This window comes from Talaromyces marneffei, chromosome 4 (genome assembly GCF_009556855.1).
Source record: "Talaromyces marneffei chromosome 4, complete sequence".
NCBI lineage: Eukaryota > Fungi > Ascomycota > Eurotiomycetes > Eurotiales > Trichocomaceae > Talaromyces > Talaromyces marneffei.
The window spans coordinates 2,601,340-2,620,651 of record NC_072351.1 but is presented as its reverse complement, the minus strand read 5'-3'; the positions used below and the strand labels follow the sequence as shown (position 1 = coordinate 2,620,651).

At 47.6% G+C, this 19,312-nt stretch overlaps 7 protein-coding genes across 7 annotated transcripts; 3 read left to right on the top strand and 4 right to left on the bottom strand.

Annotated features, from left to right (window-relative positions):
* Positions 1–677: 677 nt before the first annotated feature.
* Positions 678–4,283, bottom strand: EYB26_005986 (uncharacterized protein; the record flags this gene model as incomplete). The annotated part of the gene is made up of 5 exons (XM_054265263.1): positions 678–992; positions 1,054–1,380; positions 1,437–2,245; positions 2,295–4,070; positions 4,124–4,283. The coding sequence occupies 5 exons, from the start codon at positions 4,281–4,283 to the stop codon at positions 678–680; spliced, it is 3,387 nt and encodes a 1,128-aa protein (XP_054121238.1).
* A 380-nt stretch (positions 4,284–4,663) lies between these two features.
* On the bottom strand, positions 4,664–8,404 carry EYB26_005985 (uncharacterized protein; the record flags this gene model as incomplete). The annotated part of the gene is made up of 2 exons (XM_054265262.1): positions 4,664–4,840; positions 4,898–8,404. 2 exons carry the CDS (start codon positions 8,402–8,404, stop codon positions 4,664–4,666), a joined length of 3,684 nt encoding a protein of 1,227 aa, XP_054121237.1.
* A 240-nt stretch (positions 8,405–8,644) lies between these two features.
* Positions 8,645–9,508, top strand: EYB26_005984 (uncharacterized protein; the record flags this gene model as incomplete). Its single annotated transcript, XM_054265261.1, has 1 exon — positions 8,645–9,508. The coding sequence occupies one exon, from the start codon at positions 8,645–8,647 to the stop codon at positions 9,506–9,508; it is 864 nt and encodes a 287-aa protein (XP_054121236.1).
* A 415-nt stretch (positions 9,509–9,923) lies between these two features.
* On the bottom strand, positions 9,924–12,374 carry EYB26_005983 (uncharacterized protein; the record flags this gene model as incomplete). Its single annotated transcript, XM_054265260.1, has 8 exons — positions 9,924–10,859; positions 10,910–11,069; positions 11,126–11,592; positions 11,648–11,850; positions 11,910–12,056; positions 12,111–12,198; positions 12,249–12,286; positions 12,344–12,374. The coding sequence occupies 8 exons, from the start codon at positions 12,372–12,374 to the stop codon at positions 9,924–9,926; spliced, it is 2,070 nt and encodes a 689-aa protein (XP_054121235.1).
* Positions 12,375–12,886: 512 nt separating this feature from the next.
* Positions 12,887–15,234, top strand: EYB26_005982 (uncharacterized protein; the record flags this gene model as incomplete). Its single annotated transcript, XM_054265259.1, has 3 exons — positions 12,887–13,021; positions 13,075–14,186; positions 14,241–15,234. 3 exons carry the CDS (start codon positions 12,887–12,889, stop codon positions 15,232–15,234), a joined length of 2,241 nt encoding a protein of 746 aa, XP_054121234.1.
* Positions 15,235–15,538: 304 nt separating this feature from the next.
* EYB26_005981 (uncharacterized protein) lies at positions 15,539–16,939 on the top strand (the record flags this gene model as incomplete). The annotated part of the gene is made up of 2 exons (XM_054265258.1): positions 15,539–15,715; positions 15,773–16,939. The coding sequence occupies 2 exons, from the start codon at positions 15,539–15,541 to the stop codon at positions 16,937–16,939; spliced, it is 1,344 nt and encodes a 447-aa protein (XP_054121233.1).
* A 254-nt stretch (positions 16,940–17,193) lies between these two features.
* On the bottom strand, positions 17,194–18,470 carry EYB26_005980 (uncharacterized protein; the record flags this gene model as incomplete). Its single annotated transcript, XM_054265257.1, has 4 exons — positions 17,194–17,588; positions 17,641–18,097; positions 18,147–18,381; positions 18,442–18,470. The coding sequence occupies 4 exons, from the start codon at positions 18,468–18,470 to the stop codon at positions 17,194–17,196; spliced, it is 1,116 nt and encodes a 371-aa protein (XP_054121232.1).
* Between the last annotated feature and the right edge of the window lie 842 nt (positions 18,471–19,312).

Sequence of the window (19,312 nt, the reverse complement as noted above, 5' to 3'; positions counted from 1 at the left end):
GTTTAAGCGATCGTTCAAATGTGAACTGTCGAGAAGTTCAGTAGGCGGTCAGGTCGATGCAGGGTCTTCGAGCCGGCAAAATGAGGCGGCAACGGATCGTTGATGTGGAGGGGATGGGAGTTGGTGCGATGGTGCATGTAGTGTACTTCGAGGGAGGTATAGAGTGCGATAGTCGGAATTGTATTTTCTGGTGAAGTGTGGTTGGAGTGTTGTATGAAAAAGGGATTGAGGTAGTTAACGAGCCAGCGCAAAGGCAAGAGGGACGATGCGGGCAGGCCAAGACTGAGACTGTTGGGCTTGGCTGCCTGCGCTTGCCCAAAGGGGAAACCCACCTAGCTGTGTCCCAACATCGAACATCGCTGTGTTGTTCTGGATTTATAGTCAGATTTGAAATAAGAACAACATGTTGGTAACAGTCTTGCGATTCAATCTTACGACGTATTTTTTCCTCCCCATGAACTGAGAGAAAAATCTTTTTTTGCCTGGGTAGTCGATCGGATATATGTGTACGCACTCACGTATCGACTACTGCGCCGCTGTCTATGTACATATTCAAGGCTCCAACAATCATATGATTCCTACAACCTATCTGTCTCTATATGAATGGAAGAAGATATCGTACCAGTCGACATTTGATACCGTCTCGCAGACCTCGTTCGCTTTCGAACCATCCACTACTAATTGTTGAACTGGTCAATGGTCGCAGATATCGAATGGCCACTCCAATCACCCACTCTCTCACCATCACTCGACTCATAAATCGCTTGAGCCAACTCCTTCAACAAAGTCGCATAGATATCTGAACTGGCTACGCAACTTTGAATCCAGCTGAGAGCCGCAGCGCGGGTTATCAGCGTCGTACCACCGCCGACCTGTGTAACTCTGAAAAGGAGATGGAGTATTTTTTTCTTCATTGCCGCGTTGGAAGATGGCGCATTGTAGATAGAGAGGATGTGCTCGAATACGTTTGCGCGGCGGTAGATGTTAAGGTCCTGTGCATAGGATTAGACATATATCTAAACGACCTTCGAGTGAGGGATAGGAAGGACTCACCTCCGGTGTCTGAAGGCCGTTCACCAACATATCCAACAGCCAGTTCATCTCATCGTAGTGTCCTTCGTCATCCTCAGGCTGGTGTAGCAGAATCTGGTCTATCCAATAGGATGGAATTTTCTCTACCTCCCACCACGGCCGTCTCTGAAGATACCGGTTGACCTTTCCATACATTTTGTTCAATGGTTCGTGAAGCACCATCAAACAAGCAACGGCACATCGTCCAGCAATTGAAGGTAAAGCGGCCTCGAAGCCTAACTGGTTGACCGTCTCTCGTATTTCTCCCAGAAGGAGATAGACCGCTCTCCACTCGGTATATTTCGAGTCCTAGTATAGTTTATGAGCATCGTAGATCAGGGATTTAGTCTTTACTGACGGCTCACCTTAAGTTTAATCATGAGGCGAGATACAGCCGCAAAAGCTTGACGGCGAATCTCCTCGTGTTCCGAGCACAGACACAGCAAGAGATCGCTGACCCGGCCTTGCCCAATTGCAACATCTATTTCTTCCTTCTCCCACTTATACAGTCCAGCATGGTCTTTGCTTTCAGGTGGAATGGAACCGAACATGTCTAGCAGACCAACTGTAGAATCGCTCGAAGCAGTTGGTTTGGATCGCTCGCTGGATTCAAAGTCCTCCATTTCATGATCTTCATCGGCTTCTTCCTTTTCATCGCTCCCCTTGAGCGCCTTTTTGAAAATAGACTTGGTCTTCTTCGCTTCCGACAGCTCAGAAAGACTGTCTCGCATATTCTTGAGAGCCTTCTTGTCTTCTCCCGCTGCCTTCAACTGCTTGATCAGAGAAGCGATCCATCGTGCTATCGATTGTTCTTTCTCCGTGTCATTTGATTTGAGGACAAAAGGCCATTGCTCCAAAACAGCAACAACCAAAAGACTCAATGGGGCGCTGTCATCATCAAGCAATTTGGTAGCGAGGTCCTGGTAGTGAACGGCTTTCTTCGCGATGCGGCATAGACAGTTGTCTAAAAACTGTAGCTGGACGGTCAATTCTGCCGGCTCAGATCCCTTCAAACTAAATATCAAAGCATCAAAGGGTTTGGTCGAGCTTGATAGAATTGCTTGCTCGACCAGGACATTACTCAGCAAATCAAGTAGTACCTTGGTGGAAGACTCGTCATCTGCCTTGAGCGCTACTTTCAATATACATGTGAAAGCAGAATATGGGAAGGATGCTTGAAAGTGTCAGTAAAACAAAGCTATGACGAGTGGCACAGAACTTACCAGGTTGCTGCCACCAACGCATCGATGCAGAACGATGAGCGATCTGTAGTGTATTCTGCAGTAACCCTAAAGCTGCTTCCGAATCGTCCTCCGACAGACCTGGATCATCCAATTGTTCTAGAACCTTAACCATGACAAGGGTCACATCAAAATTCTCCTCACTGGCAACTGTCGGAATCACATCATGGTAAGCTGCAATTAAGTCCATGACAGCGGCTTGTTGTTGAATGTCCTCGGATGACGTCCGTCTGAAGGTGAGGATAGTATCTCTCATGGAGGGACAACGCTCGACAAATTCCGTAGTCAGTTTTGAGGCAGCTTGTTCCCAGAGCGACTGGTAGCGGCCATGGCTGTGCTCAAACCCCTTCAAAACAACTTGAAGCTTACGAAGGGCAGCCGTAAGAATTCGAACAGCGAATAATGTCACGATCGGATCGCTGGTTTGAGTGAAGCATCTCGTCAAAACCTTGGCGTTCAGTGGACGAGGCATGATATTTTCGATGGCGATCGAGACGGGAGGAGGTAATTCGATTTTCTGTTCTTTCCCACCAAAGTCCTTGGGAACAGGAATCTGGACAGTAGAGAATAGAAATGCTGATTCACCGAGCCAGGTGGGATTTGACTTTGGTTCAGCAGTGAACATTGATCGTTTGGTAAAGAAGTCTGCAACGAGCTCGGGAGCAGCTTTGAATATCTCCAGTAGAAGCTCTGTTTGAAGCGTATCTGATTCTGGACGGAGGACCTGGACAAGAGACGATAATGTACCGTTTCGTATGGGAACGGTTTCTTTGTATTTATCTTGATAGAAAGGTGCATCTAGCCCAAGGTCGATATACTTTTCATCTTGAGTCAGTTCATGAGAATCACCTGACGGCGGATACCATCCATTCTGCGGCAAGAGGACGCCCATTTCGGGAACAGTGCAGATTTGCAAGAGTATTCTGTGTATCTCAGCTGGAATTGAGACATCTGACCGTTCCTCCTCCTCATTATCTTTGTCATATCCGTACAGAGTGACAAGTCGCTCCAAATTCCATTTGTTGAAGAACCTCGATTTCGTAACCCGAGGAATAGAGCTATCATGCGCAATATCCCGGTCGATTGTTTTCAAAATATCAACAACTAGATCACGAGGGTCACGTCGAATAAACTCCAAAAGGGCTCTAATAACTTTATGCTGCTCAATAAAGTCTACCTTTGCCGGACCCTGAAGAAAGAGTATATTGGCCAGCACATAACGCTGCGCATTCCTGCGAAGCGTCGATTTCTTGCTAGTACTTGATATCGTCTCAAATTGGCCCTTCAAAGGGACAAGGAAATGCTCCAATCTTTTATAGGTTGTATCTCGATTCAGATAGACCGATCGAGCAAGTGCGCCACCATCAAAGCTCACGATTTCGGTGAGGAGACGGATGCAAGGGCTTATTAGATGCTCCTTCACCTTAGGTGCCGACAGACTGCGATTTATCAGACGTAGCTGCTCCTTCTGCATCAAAGTCTTACACAGACTGATGCCAAAATCCCTAAACTCGAGCCTCGTAGAAATGACTTTTAGAAGCTGAGCGAGCACCGAGGGGGCAATCACAAGGATATTCTCATGATTTGAGCTTTCAGCAAAGTTCCAAGTTTGGAGGAGGTCTGAGAGACACGTCCCATCTTCGGCTTTGGGTATCTGCGAGTCGCAGTATGTCTTTAAGATTTGGTACTTTTTCTCCTTGTCGGCTTCTACCTCTGCCTGAGGGATGGAAGATAGAAAGTCCTTGAATGCGTTGAGGCCTTGATTATAATCAGTAGCTGGTGAGGCCTCGAGTCTAAAGGATGAAACTTACCACGAAGAGCGTCTAATTTCGCATCCTGTCGGAAAAACAGCAAATCATGGAGCTGCTTATGAGATGTTATCTCAAGTCCACCATTGCTAGGAGGCTGGTTTTCTCCGTTATTTATTTTCCGCCTCTTATTTCTATGCTCTGGAGAAAAGGCCGGCGCCATGATGAATATTTCACGACGAGTGTGCAGGTTTGGGAGTTGGAACAGAGATGTTTAAAGATCGAGAAGCACCAAAATTATTTTAGGCTTAATTCCGCTATCAAACTTTTGCGCAGTCTTATTGGATCGATAACATCTGTGTCCCACCTACGCGCCCCATACTGACTTTCCCTCTTTGGGCGATATATCTTGGCATTTCTACCACCTGAATCTATTAAACAAAGTTACTGTATGAGTAAAACTGTTGGCCGTACTTTGTAAGACTAAGACAGATAGTAACTACGTTATGGAGCCTCGTTTTTCAAAGAGATTTCTCTTTCATCCCAGCTTTCAAAAACAATGTCTTGGTATATATCCGTAGTATATCTAAAATACAGTTACAATCAACCCCATGTTCCTCCACCACCTCCGCGGCCCTGTCTTCGTTGTGCTGATAAACGCCAATCGTCTTGGCCCGCAAATCGGTTGTGTAAAGGTTGAATTCGCTCGGCTTTCTTTCGTTTCGAGAGGCGATCCGTCGGCGCCACCTTGAAGAACGTTGGTGCTGCTTCCACCAGCCACTGTAGATATGTCAGTAAGATCATCAAAAATAGTGTATTTAAGGAGGGAAAACATACTCGTGGGTCTATGGTGGTAACACAATGCATGTATTCTTTTGTCGTAAGAACCAGAGTGTGGTAGATAACATGCTCTGCTGCCTTTCCGAAAAGAGCTGAATTAGGGTGAAGATACACAGGAGTACCTTCGATAAGCGTCTTGTAACCTTCCTGAGGGTCTTTGCGGGCAGCGTTGCGGAAAAATCCCGTGCAAAGAGCGAGTCGTACTCTGTTTGTATCACGTCCGCAGGAGATGATCTTATGCCGATACCGATCCATAATACCAACAAGCTGCTTTCGAACATCTTGAGCACGACGCATCGATCGAGCTTGTATAAAATTCTCAAAGCACCAAGCATTATTATAGTTAGATTGCTTCCAAGCATTGTACACATTCAGCAATGTGAGATGGTCACCATGAGGATCATGGAACTTGGCTTTCTTCTGGTCGGCCTGTTGTTGTTTTTCCTTCGGCCTGTAAAAAACTGTTTGGACAGAAAGCATTGCAACAATGGTCAATATCTCATCCGAACATCCCATATCAGCAGAAGCAAGGAGTACTTTTGCCAGACTAGGCTCCATGGGGAAGTCCGCCATTTTCCGGCCCAAACGTGTTAAAAGACCCTCATCGTCAAGAGCCGACAATGCGTACAACTCTTCCATAGCACTGAGCATAGTAGCGACTGGTGGTGGCGACATGAAATCGAACGTTAACAAATCATTGATGCCCATTGCTTTGAGCATGAGAATCGTGTGTGCCAGATTGGTACGTTGAATTTCAGGAATAGATGTCGGAAGCATTTCTGACTCGTACGCTGCCTCAGTATACAGTCTGAAGCATTTACCAGGACCCGTTCTTCCCGCTCGTCCAGCTCGTTGCTTTGCTTGAGCTTGAGAGATAGGCGTAACAACCAAAGAATCCATACCTAATTTCGGGTCATAGGCAACTTGTTTCGAGAATCCCGGGTCAACAACGTAATAGATCCCATCAATTGTGATAGACGTCTCGGCAATATTGGTAGCAATAACCACTTTTCGCCCACCCGGAGGTGCCGGCTCGAAAATTCTGCTTTGCATCTCTGTAGGTAGGGCACTATATACTGGCAAAATGATAAGTTCAGGAACGCTAGGACCCAGAGCTTTCATTCTTTCATATAGGACCTCGCAACTAGTGTCGATTTCCTCCTGTCCTGTCAAGAAAACTAGGATATCACCAGGGGGTTCCGTAAGATGAATTTGCATGACTGTATCGAGGGCCGCAGCCATATAATCGCTTTCTGGTTCTCTACTATAGAGAACTTCGACAGGAAATGTGCGACCAGGGATTGAGAAGATAGGGCACCCGTTGAAGTATTCTGAAAATTTGTCCGCATCAAGTGTGGCTGAAGTCACGATGAGTTTCAAGTCTGGACGACGTTTTAAAGTCTTTTTCAACAGCCCAAACAAAATATCCGTGGATATAGTGCGCTCATGAGCCTCGTCCAAAATGATGACAGAGTATCGTTTGACATCCGGGTCAAGCAGAATCTCCCTTTGTAACATTCCGTCCGTCATGTATTTGATTCGGGTCTTCGGGCTTGTGCAGTCTTCGAAACGGATGGTGTAACCGACCTCTTCACCCAGTTTGCAATTCACTTCTTCTGCAACACGTTTTGCAACCGACATAGCAGCCACTCGTCGCGGTTGAGTGCATCCTACCATGCCGTTATTGCCATATCCACTCTCGACCAAATACTGAGTCAGTTGGGTTGTTTTGCCAGAACCGGTTTCTCCAACGACGATTAACAATTGATTATCTCGCACAGCATCAAGTAGTTGTTGTCGAAATTGGAAGACTGGTAGGCTCTCCCGTTGCTCCTTGATGCTGAGGTTTGTCCGCTTCCCCATTGAGACATTTCTGCCCTGGGTTGCCACCTTCCATTCTGGCATAGCAGCATCTGGTTTATCACCACCTTTGCGAATATCTGAGGCGAACTGTCTCTGATCAGGGTCAGCCATTGGATCCAGCCATTGAGCTGACAGATCGATATCATTTGCCTGCTCTGCCGCCTTCTCTGCCGCTTCTTGCTGCTTCAATTCTCGACGTTCTTTTATCAGGCTGGTACCGGCCATAGCAGCACGATTCAATGATCCATCGGGTGCCTTAACAACGCGGATTGGTGAGAGTTCAAGGGATTTTTTAGTAGTACCGGCAAGGAAAGGCGGTTCCTCGTCACGAACTTCGATATCAATATCTTCTTCTTGTTCAAATTCGCCTTCGCCGGCTAAAGTTGCATGATACTCTTCATCAATATCAGGATAGTCAGCTGCCGACGCAGCTCCGGAGGCAATAAGCTGCTTAATCTCCCATCGTTCCGGCGATGTAAGCCTCTTTTTATTTTTGAACTTCTTGCCGAAGTCTCCTTCGACAACAGGAACATCGGAATCAAGATTGCCATAGCGGTCCTTGGCATCAGTCCCAGCCAGTCTCTCCATATTAGCACCGGAAGCAAGCCGCTTTTCAGGAATCAAGTCTCGGCCTGTGACCTGATCAACCTCTTTCATCGAAAGTCCGATCCTAGTACCCTGTATGCTGACAACCTTGACCTTCACTAATTGACCGCGCGAGACGAGGTCAGAAGGATGATTGACTCGGGCTCCTTCTTGCATGGCCGAAACATGCACGAGTCCATCAACCTTCCCTCGAACACCCTGTAAATTCACAAAGGCGCCGAAGTCTTTGACACCAGTCACGCGACCATCGTAGGTTTTGTAAAGGACGGGTTGATCGTCGATTTCCGGAGTTGGTGGTCGACGGAAATAGTCATCATCATCCTGATCCCGTCTTGACCGGCGTTCATGTTTATCTCGGTGACCGTTTCGTCTTTCCTTTCTATCGTATCGGTCTCTATCCACGCCATTCTTATGTTTTTCTCGATATTCGGGGCTAGGAGACCGAGAGGTGGACCTGCGCCTATCTCTATTTCGTCGATAGCTCGTAGAGTCGTAGTCTCCATAATCTGGACTTCGGCTGCGTTTCCTGCTTGGTTTTGCAGCTTGTGACGGCTCGTGACGGTCCTCTCTCGACTTGCCAGCAAGACCTTCCAGCATCGCAAATGTATCATCCATAGCACCCGTTCGCGCATCGTCCTCCGTAACATTTTTGGTAGTTGCCGGTTCATCATCATCCCAAGTCTGAACTTTATCAGGTATCGCAAGTCCCTTGAATATCCTCGCTTTTTTCCCAACAGCATTCAAAGCTTCCATATCATCGTCGGCGCCATTGGTACCAGAATCAATTCCTCTCTTTGACTTATATTTAGGATGCATCGTGACCACCATTCGATCAATTGATTCAATCAAACTAGGCGGAAACTCCGCCCCGAGCGCATCGAGATCATTCTTGAAGTCCGCGAACGACTTGGATTTGAGGTGCTGATCGATCACAAACTCCGCGAGTGTTTTGTCGTTGATGCCGAGATGGTTCTGGAGTTCGGTGGTCACTCGCGAGACCAGCGAGAAGAGCTCGAGGGATTCGAGATCATCCATTTTGTGCGACTGAAGTGAGCACGCATCCACCTTAGTGGTAGGATGAGCTCGAAATGTAAAGACCGTCGAAAGATGTTGTTTAATTGTCAGTCCGCGGAAGGAGTGGCGGAAAAATCATTGAGGCGGCGACCTGAGCTTCATGCGCCACAGCCGATAAGATAAGCCGAATCGCAACATAGAACCTGCAACTTCTTCAACTACATTCCTCTCATTCAAATCGCCTATGGCAGGATAATAGCCATGGCGCAGCTAAATTATGATGAGGAAGATTACTTTGTACCTCTCGAGGATCAGCGCGTGTTCGGCGCTGGCATAAAAAGAAAGCGCGTTCCCTTCGTACGAGCATCTGACGATCTTCACACAACAGTGCCATCCACTACTATAAGCAATACGCCAGCACGGAGTGTTGCGGACATATATTCTTCTATCGTGTTGTCCAAGAAGCACAAGAGAGATACAAATGATGTAAAAAAACAAGATCAAGAAGCAGTGGCGGACCTAAAGGACGAAGTTCCCCCAGCGCCGATTATGACAAAACCGTCGTCGCATAAAACGATTGATAACCAGCCTACGATAGAACCACAGAAAGACACCGTCGCAGTGGCTGGAACAGATGTTTGTGAAATTTGCTATCTTCCTGTAATCATGCAGGCGACAAAAGATGGCGACCTCGACGACATAAAGACAACATCTAAAAGCACGAACTACATGCCACACGAAGCCTCAATGGTCCACCAAATCTGCCTACAACATTCTCACCCCCCCTCGCATCTAGACCGTACCCGTCATGGCCTACGCTATCTTGCATCCTACGGCTGGGACCCTGATAGCCGCGTAGGACTAGGTGCAGAAGGTCGAACCGGTATGCTACAACCTATCAAACCCAAAGCGAAAACGACAACTTCAGGTTTGGGCTTGACGAAAGAAGATGAAGAAGCTCTTGCTGCGAGGAAGGGTTTACGAAAACAACAACAGGAACAGAGGCAGAAACTTAATGCGAAGCAAGTACGTCTTGCGCATTTGGCAGATAAGAAGAAAGGGGAGAAATTAAGAGAATTGTTTTATGCTAGTGATGATATTCAAAGGTACTTGGGCGGTGGCTGAATGCGTAACGCTAGGTCAAACATATAGATAACCAGTTGACAATATTAAACATTACCTACATGTTAATTCCGTATTACTTTACAAATGGCATCTAAAGTTATTTATTACTATTGATGACACAATTATCGCTTTCGGGGGGAAAATGTAACCACCGTTGTATACGCCGGCTATATGCTCATTCATAAGACAGAATTATTACAAGGTCTTAACTGCATCAAAAAAAAAAAAAATAAATAAATAAATAAAATAAAATAAAATAATAAAAAAATGGTATCAGGAAAGCAGACCAAAGTGAGAGGAAACCACCACCGATGAGAAAATTGAAATACCAGGGCACCTTTGCGATGGACGCGCAATGTTCAAGCAGAGCTAAACATAATGTATGAAACAGGCTTAGAACTCAATATGCATATCATCAAAAAAAACGATGTTTTTTTTCTTTCTTGACTTTTCCAGGAGGCGGTTTAGGCGTAGCACCGCCATTTGACGACGGTGCCTGTCCGTTGAGGTTCATATTTGCAAACGCAGTAGTGGCGGCAGCCTGGGCGGCAGCTGACGGCTGTTTAGCAGGTGGTGGCGGCTGTTTGGGTACTGGAGGCGGCTCCTTTTCGAAAAGATGTTCAGGAGCTGTTGGCTTCGGCCGTTCTGCTGGAATATCAAGTCGTCTTTTGTCCACGCTCAAATCTCCGATTTGACGAATGAACAATCCTGGATTTAGCATGTGGGAAGTTGCTAAGAAAATGTCCTTATTTGAGGTCTGGGACACTTCATAACATGCTCGGGCTTCGGAAAAGGTCGCTCCACCGGCCATGAAGACTACAATGCGTTGACGTGGCTGGTCGCCTGATCCGCGAGTCCGAGCCCAAGTAGGTTTTGCGCTTCTCAGTGATGATTGCGATATTTGATCGCGCATCACACTATCAGTATCTGTATGGGGGCGAGTATAAGGGAATATGGTTGAATCTAAGGTGCCCTTGATTTGTTCTTCAAGCATTCGCTTCACGTTTGGTTCAAACCTGGAAAGGCTGATATCTTGTTCTTCAGTGGCTGCCGGTTGTTTGGGTGGGAACAGTGGCTGGGTCGGAGGCTTTGTATCCTTTAGCGGTTTTTCGACTCTGGCGCCTAAAAGGTCGAGATTATAAACGATTTCAGCGTCTTGCGGTGGAAGCTTTGCATGAGCAAGCAACTTGCGAATATCGCCTTTGAGCAGGCCATCTCGGTAAAGCAAATACAACAGAATCAGCCGTAGACGGTCAGGTGTGACAACCGATTGTTCATCGATAAGGCGAACCAGTTGAATGGCGAGATTCTTCGGCTTTTTATAATCTTCATCCAAACCGGTAGCCAGGCTCTAAATTTTTGTCAGCAAATAGTCGTCACTCATTTTTCGGAGAAACGAACCTGCTCGACTGAGCTAAGCTCTAGTAAGTTACGCTCCTGGAAAAAGTTCATACATTCTTGCGCCATGTTCAAGTGAAGTGTATAAGCATTTTTCCCTTCCTGAAAGTCAGACAAACCCGCTAGCATGTCCTTGATAGTATTGACTGTGACTTTATCATTCCTAGATGGATATACTGTCAGTAAAAGGTCATCACACGTAATGCTTATAAGACTCACTCTTCTGCAAATTGCGGATTCGCTGCTCGAAATCTAGCAAAGTCGTCGGCTAACTTCTCCAATACGTCTTTCATATGGAGATGCCTGTAATCAACCCATACTCGATCGTGCTCGCCAATTTCCATGTCCGTGACTTGCTCTTTCGTGCTGCCCTCGTTTATTACCGTTTTATATGTAACTTTGTCGCCTTCTTTGATTGGAAGCAGATCATGTGCCATGGCTTGATACGTGAATTCGTGGACCAGAGGAGAGTAAAGATCCAAAGACCTGTCGACTATTAAAAGTACACCTCGCGGTCTCGGGCTTTGTGGTGGAAAATTGCGATTGGTGCTTGCATAGCTATCAATCTCGTCCTGGACGAAACGTGCCAGATGGGAGCACAGAACACCGGCCTCGTGCGTAGGCGCTTGAGGTCGATAGTAACGGATAACAGGATATTCACCCAAAACCACGCAGAGGGACACAATCTGTTAGTCGTAAGCAGATGACGACTTGAATGTCCACATGACAGCAGTTACCTACTTTTCGAGCTAGTTCCCCTAGGTGCTCCCGTACTAGGTTGTTGCAGGCTGGGTGAAAGAGAATAGGAAAGCTGTACGGATCTCGGAAGGTAGCTACTCTCGATTCGCGGGGGTAAAAGTCGACGTTCAGAGTATGCATTGAAACAATCATATCGCGAGCCATCTGAGATCGGTCCAGTCTAGCACGTTGTTGGGGTTCCAAAACTGCAGATGTGAATCAGCATCAAAATCCGTGTCGTCTGATCGGCTTTGGGGGAACCAACTCGCTGTCCAAACCACAAAGAATTTTCGATAGCGCACACGTTCGAGGTCGGCCATGAGACAATCTATTATATGCGGTTGGGGAGATAGGAAATATAGCGCATCCATATCGTGATTCGGCCGCCGAGGGTGCTCAATCTGCTCAACATCTTCACGACAATGACTCAGCTGATATCCGAAACAATCAACCCAAGACTACTCACTTGTAACATTGTTGTTTAGGACATCGTCTTCCTTCACGGTATTATAAAGAAGCTTTTTCGACTTTTCGTCCACGACGAGGACTTTCCACTGCGCGAGGGGTCAGCTAGGAGCTAGGCAACGAAGGCAACAAGACGTACCTCGTTTCCTGCGGCATGGCGGATGGCACCTAGAATGACTATTGAAGCGCATATAGTTAGCCGGAGTATCAGTAAAGGAGGGTTGAACAGCATACTGTCACGTTGAATGCTGATCAAGGACGCCATGTTGGCAGTGTATAGAACCGAACTGGCCAATAGCTGGCTCGCTCAACAGGCTTCTCTGCAGTCAGCCTCCGTATCCGTAAGTGAGGAACCGAGTTGAGTGTAGAAGCAGAGATCGTACAACCTTTCATGGACAGAGGTCCAGCAGGGACAAGGAAGAAAGAGCACGGAGTAGTTAATGTGACACTCGAAGTGTGAGAGGAGTTCCCCACTATGAGTTAGCATGCGATGGAGATTATTCGTTCATGAGGAAGGCGGGACTGGCCCGCAGTGGCGGCTGCGGCTGCGGCAAGCGTCAGGATAAACTCATCCTCCGGCTCTACCTAACCTTTTGGGTATTTTCTCGTCCCTGAAAGCAAGAAATACTCGAGCTCAACCATTGCGCTCGCATTTTCGTCAACCAGGTCGGAGCGGGAATTTGTCGAACGGCATCTCTTTCATATGGAATGCTAACTGGATTTGCGCTGCATACCACATGCTATGGGCTGGTTGCGGTTTGAACAACCTGATCGACCATGAAGCAGCCATGGACACTCAGAGCAGGCGAATCCCTCTTCTGTTCATTTCGCCCTAATTTTACTCCAGCGACCACGTTTACGAGACCATTCACCTCGACTCCATTGCTGGAAAGAGCTAACCCCAAGTCAAAGGTGAATATCAACTTCGTTGTTTATTCTTAATGGAGACTAATAACATCTCCCAGCCCACAACTCGGAAACATAGCGGTCGCTTCGCAGATGGCTTTCGGGCAGCAATAAATGTCCAATTCGACGAAGCGGTTGAAACCGCGTTGAAAGAGTACAAAAATGGCCTCCCCCCTTCCGATCCGTTGCTTGAAAAATGGGACTCGTTCTATCGTCGAATCACTCAGGCCGCGCAGCTCAAACGAATAGGTCTCCCACAGATGTCTAACATCGGCACTTTGGTGGACTTAAGGGCGCAACTTTTCGACGGGTTCAGAAGAGCCAAAAGCCGAGGCATAAGGGAGGAGCTAGAGCGGGTACACAGCGATCTTCTCAACCATGAAACGTATGGCAATCCCCACGCTGCAGAGCAGCAAAAGGTGACGGATCTCCGATATCCAGCCGAGTGGTATCCATTTGCTCGCTCGAGACAACGGACTATTCATCTGCATGTCGGTCCCACAAACTCCGGAAAGACATACAGAGCATTAAAGAGGCTCGAAGAAGCGAAGCTCGGGTTTTATGCGGGTCCGCTGAGACTACTCGCTCAGGAAGTCTACTCTCGATTCAATACTCAGGGAATATCATGTAGTTTAGTCACAGGCGATGAAGTCCGCACGCCAGACACTCCACCACGCATCATCAGTAACACCGTGGAAATGGTGAGTATTTACAGGGACTACGACGTTGGGGTCATTGATGAAATTCAAATGATTGCTGATCCGGATCGCGGCTGGGCTTGGACAAGAGCCTTTCTGGGATCACGGGCAAAGGAGCTCCACCTTTGTGGTGAAGAGCGAGCCGTGCCATTGATCAAAGAATTGGCCACGTTGATGGGCGATAATCTGGAAATTCACCACTATCAGAGACTCAATCCGTTACGTGCCGAGACTAAGAGTTTGAATGGTGATCTTCGCAAACTTCGAAAGGGGGATGCTATAGTCACGTTTTCGAGGATAAATATCCATGCTCTGAAGAATGCGATCGAGAAGACGACTGGAAAGCGGGCTGCTATCGTCTACGGTGGTCTGCCAGCAGAGATTCGAACACAGCAAGCCAATCTGTTCAACGACCCCGATAATGATTATGATTACCTTGTGGCCAGCGACGCCATTGGTATGGGGCTCAACCTGTAAGTCTGAACGATTCAATCTGTGTCAAATAGGGGCTAATCTCAATTTGGTAGAAAATGCAAACGAGTCATCTTCCAAACTTTGGTCAAAGGCGGGAAAGGCGGTCTTTCGAGAATCAGCATTCCAGAAATAAAGCAAATCGGAGGGCGTGCGGGTCGTTACCGTGCCGCCAACGAAACAGGGAAACGAGGCGACTCGGAAGAGGAAAACGTGGGTTTAGTAACATCGCTTGAGGATGTTGATTTGCCCTTCATCCAGCAGGCGCTGGAGTTTGATCCTCCTCCTTTGAAAGCGGCAGGTATTATATCCACGGATGCAATGTTATATCGCGTTGCAAGCTACTTTCCACCCGACGTTTCGCTCAAGTTTCTGATCAATCGAGTTTGTTCGATCAGCAAAGTTCACCCGCTCTTCTTCATGTGCAATGCCCGCAATCAGTTGGAAGCCGCGAGCTTCCTCGACCGTTGCGATCGCATTAGTATTGAGGATCAGCTCGTATTTATAGCGTCACCTCTGAGCGTCCGTGACCAGGCATTAATGACATGCGCTAGAGGCTACATTCGATGCGTCGCCAATAATTCTAGTGGTCGTTTACTCGACATTCCAGAACTGAATCTGGAAATCCTCGAAGTGCCTGTCTCTGGTCAAAAGGATTATCTCAACGAACTCGAGAGCTTACACAAGGCACTAATTCTATATCTATGGCTCAGCTATCGTATGGGGGGAATATTCACAGACCGGACCCTCGCCTCTCATGTCAAGGAGATGGTGGAAGAGCGCATGATGCGAGCCCTGACTGAGTTTTCGGCCAATGCTCGTCTTCGCAAAGATGCTTCACGGCGTCGACAAATTCTGATGGAGAAACAGAGTCGGAGTAATGAGCAGTTGTTAGCCAATACCGAGCTCAGCAATGAGGCCAACTTGTCGGTTGGTGGTGAAGCAGACTCTTTCGACGTGCCTATGGAAGAAGATGCTTCTGCAGCACCTGTTGGAGACACGCTGGGAGAAGCGCAGTCACAAAACAAGACTGCCACAGCTTATAATTGATTGTAACATATGTACCTTTTAGACGACGCTGTATAATATGTACTATATACTATTCATAGACTTTATGATTTAAGAAACATTTCTCTCCATCATATATATGTGGAATCTGCATCCATATATTCGAAAGCATTCTTCTATTCTGATACTTAACTACTGTAGGTAGGCACGGATGATCGCCGATAAGCTCTGGTCTTTAGGGTTAATTGGCGGGCCCCAGCGGCATCACCAAAACAATAAATTCCAGGCAGGCACTCTTTCATCAAACAACCATGCACACGTCAGCGCTCAACTGGCATCCACCACCATGCCTATCCCATTAATATCACACGGAATAACTGAGGGCCTCTCAGCTATCCCTCATGCATACACAGCCATCAAATGGGCTGCCGTTGTGGCAGTTGTGGCCTTGCTCAAGTACTACTTTGGTGGAGCCCGCAACACCTCCGAGCGCTTGATGCATTCGAAAGTTGTGATGATAACTGTAAGCTATCCCCCCCAAATTCTACCATCTTTGACGTTACTAATTTGACGGATAAAGGGCGGCACATCAGGCATCGGCGCCTCAATCGTGCATGATCTCGCCTCGCGCGGCGCTCAAATCATCCTTCTCACCCAACACGCCCCCTCCGACCTGTTTCTGGTAGACTACATCGAAGACCTCCGCCAATCCACCAACAACGAACTCATCTACGCCGAGCAAGTCGATTTGACGTCATTACACTCAGTCCGCAAATTCGCAACAAAATGGGTCGACAACGCACCTCCGCGACGTCTCGATATGATAATCCTCTGCGCGAATACCCTCAAACCAAGCCGATTCGGAAAACCACGATTGACGCCGGATGGATTGGATGAGGAGTGGCAGGTTAATTACCTGGCAAACTTTCATTTGTTGAGTATATTGAGTCCGGCGATTAGGGCGCAGCCGCCGGATAGGGATGTCAGGATTGTGTTTGCCAGTTGTTCGAGTTATATTGGGGCAGAGATGGATTTGAAGAGGACTGAGGGTGTTATCGCTTCAACCACCGCTAAGAAGACAACAACCACAACCACAGGCGCGACAAAGAAGTCCAAGACCGGGGTGAATACAGCGGCGAAAAAGAATAAACGCAACACAAGCGCAACAAGCATGTACGGCATGACCAAACTCTCGCTCATGATATTCGCAAAAGCATTCCAAAAACATCTTTCCTCTTACAAACGGCCCGACGAACGACCCATGAACGCCCGCGTCCTCATCGTGGATCCAGGCTGGACGCGCACACCCGGCACCCGCCGCTGGATTTCGGGGGGTAGTCTATGGGGCTTATTACTGTATCTGATTACCTGGCCTGTATGGTGGTTAATCCTCAAGGCACCCGAACAAGGCGCCCAAAGCTTTCTGTATGCTGCTATGGAGGCAAAGTATGGGCGTGGAGAGGAAGGGGGATGGTTTATCAAGGAATGTCGCGAGTTTGAGACGTTGCGCAAGGAAGTTGGTGATGATGAGGTTTCAAAGCAGCTTTGGGAGTTTAGTGAAGAGCAAATCCAAGTAAAAGAGAAGGAGTCGGCGAAGAGGAGGGCGGTGGAGAAGGCGATAGAAGAGGAAGAAAAAAAGGAGGCTCAGAAAAAACCCGCTTCATCCGCGACAGGAGCGTCGACTGCGACCAACAGTGCCAGCAATAATAAAGCTCGGACAGCTGGAGGGAAGAAGAACCGGAAGTGAGCGTTCTGTGTATTTATATTGGTTATATTGGACGCATGGCTTAGCATTAGATGGTGTTATTCATATTGTTTTATAGGAGTTTGGAAGGATGCTGCATGGATTTAATCTATAACTAATCCGTAAACTAGTAACATTTCCAATATCTCCAAGAATCAATTGATAAACAAAAGAAAAACATTGAGATAACAAGTCGCTAATCTCATTTATATGTAAAGAGTATCACCCATAACCTTTTTCTCCATATTCGAAAAAATCTACTTCTTCAAAGCCGCAAGCAACTCAGCGGGGGGCTGCTGACGGTATCCCTGAGGATTATTCTTGGTCCAGAGCCAAAGATCCTCACAGGCCTGCTCAAGCGTGCGCTCAGTCTTCCAGTTAAGCTCCTTACCAGCGCGGGTAGGGTTAGAGGTCAAATTCAAGACGTCACCGGCACGGCGGGGGGCAACTTCGTAGGGCAAGTCGCGGCCAACAGCAGTAGAGAAGGCTTTGATCATTTCGTAGACAGTACTGCCACGTCCGGTACCCAAGTTCCAGGCACGAACGCCGGGGTGGTTGGAGCGGAGGTAGTTGAGGGCGAGCAAGTGGCCGTTGGAGAGATCGAGGATGTGGATGTAGTCACGGATAGCGGTTCCGTCGCGGGAGTCGTAGTCTGCTCAAGTTAATACAAACGAAGATTTCAATTTAATGATAGGGGGACAGACCATCACCGAACACGAGAAGCTTCTCGCGCTTGCCAACAGCAACCTGCGCCAACAGAGGGAGCAAGTTATAAGGAACACCCTGAGGGTCCTCACCCATAATACCACTGGGGTGAGCACCAGCGGGGTTGAAGTAACGCAACAGAGCAGCGTTCCACTTGGAGGCTTCCTCGGTCTTACCCTCCTTGGTGAGGTTGTTGCGCTGAGCGTTGATAAAGTCGGTGATGGCAGTCTCAACGGTGAACTTGGTGTTTCCGTAAGGGTTGGTGGGGCCCAGGGGGCAGTCTTCGGGGATGGGGATCATATTGGGGAAACGAGTCGCATCGCCGTAGACGGTGGCGGAGCTGGAGAAGACAATGTTGTAGACATTGTGTTTTTGCATGGAGCGGAGGAGGTTGATGGTGCCGTAGACATTGACGAGGTAGTAATCGAGAGGTTTTTCGCCAGACTCGCCGACGGCCTTCCAATTGATTAGCACAAAAATACAATAATTGTGGGAAGAGGACTACCTTAAGAGCAGCAAAGTGAATGACGCTGTCAATGTCGGGGTAGGCAGCAAACACCTTGTCGAAAGCAGTCGGGTCGGTGATGTCGGCCTGGACGAACTCGGGCTTCTTGCCGCAGATCAATTCAATGCGGTTGATGACTTCAGCGGACGAGTTGTACAGGTTGTCAGTAATAACAACCTTGTAGCCAGCCTCGAGGAGGGCGAGAGCCGTGAAGGAGCCGATATAGCCCGTTCCACTGCAGGGTTGGAGTCAGGTCAGGAGAGTCAGGAGCTTTGTTTGTTGTGAGAGAGCTTACCCGGTAACGAGAACAGAACCGAGAGACATTGCGCTGGTATGAGAATAATTAAATTGAAGGTATAAAAGCTGCAATTAGTCAACTAATATGATATTACTGAAAAGAAAATTGCAGGTTGAGTTCAAAATCGAGCAAAGATACAACCATACACTGAGTACAGAAGGCAAGCTGGGAGATGGCGGGGCAGCGAGACAGGATGGAGCAGCGGGGCGGACTGCTGGAAATTATTTCGTATTTACTGGTCCAGGGGTTCAAAATATCGGTGAACCGTCCACGCTAATTCGCCAGCTGCCACCATTTATTGGACCACAGCGATTGTCAGTTACGAGAAGTGTCTGAGTGTCGGCGGGTCAGACTGATGATCGGAATATCTTGGACTTTTTTCGCGACCTCGGGCGGGAAGTCTAGATTTGCCCCTTATCCCTTGAAAGCGCTCTAACTACGTGCACTGTATACACCCAAGAATAAGGGCGAGCCCTAACATTTGAACCTGATGGCATGATAATCATCCTACGACTTCATGTTCTGTCAAGGGGCGATTTTGAGAATATGTATCCGTCAACTATCTAGTGTTGGCCTGATATGCAATATATATGCAATATATGTATATATATCCGTGAAGTACTCATTGACGACAACGAAGAAAGTCTGAAAGAAAAATCTGTCATCAATTGAGATGTCCCAGTATCAAATCTACCTCAACTCCCAATCTAGATAGCCACCCCTGGACCTCATGATGCATCTCGTAGCTGCTATATACTAGTACCTAGTCATTTCAAGTTGCGTATCACAGCCGTGCTGAATTGAGAAGAAAGCCAGATCGATTTACTGTCACTATACGCACAAGAGAGTACCGTGGTTGATTTTTGTT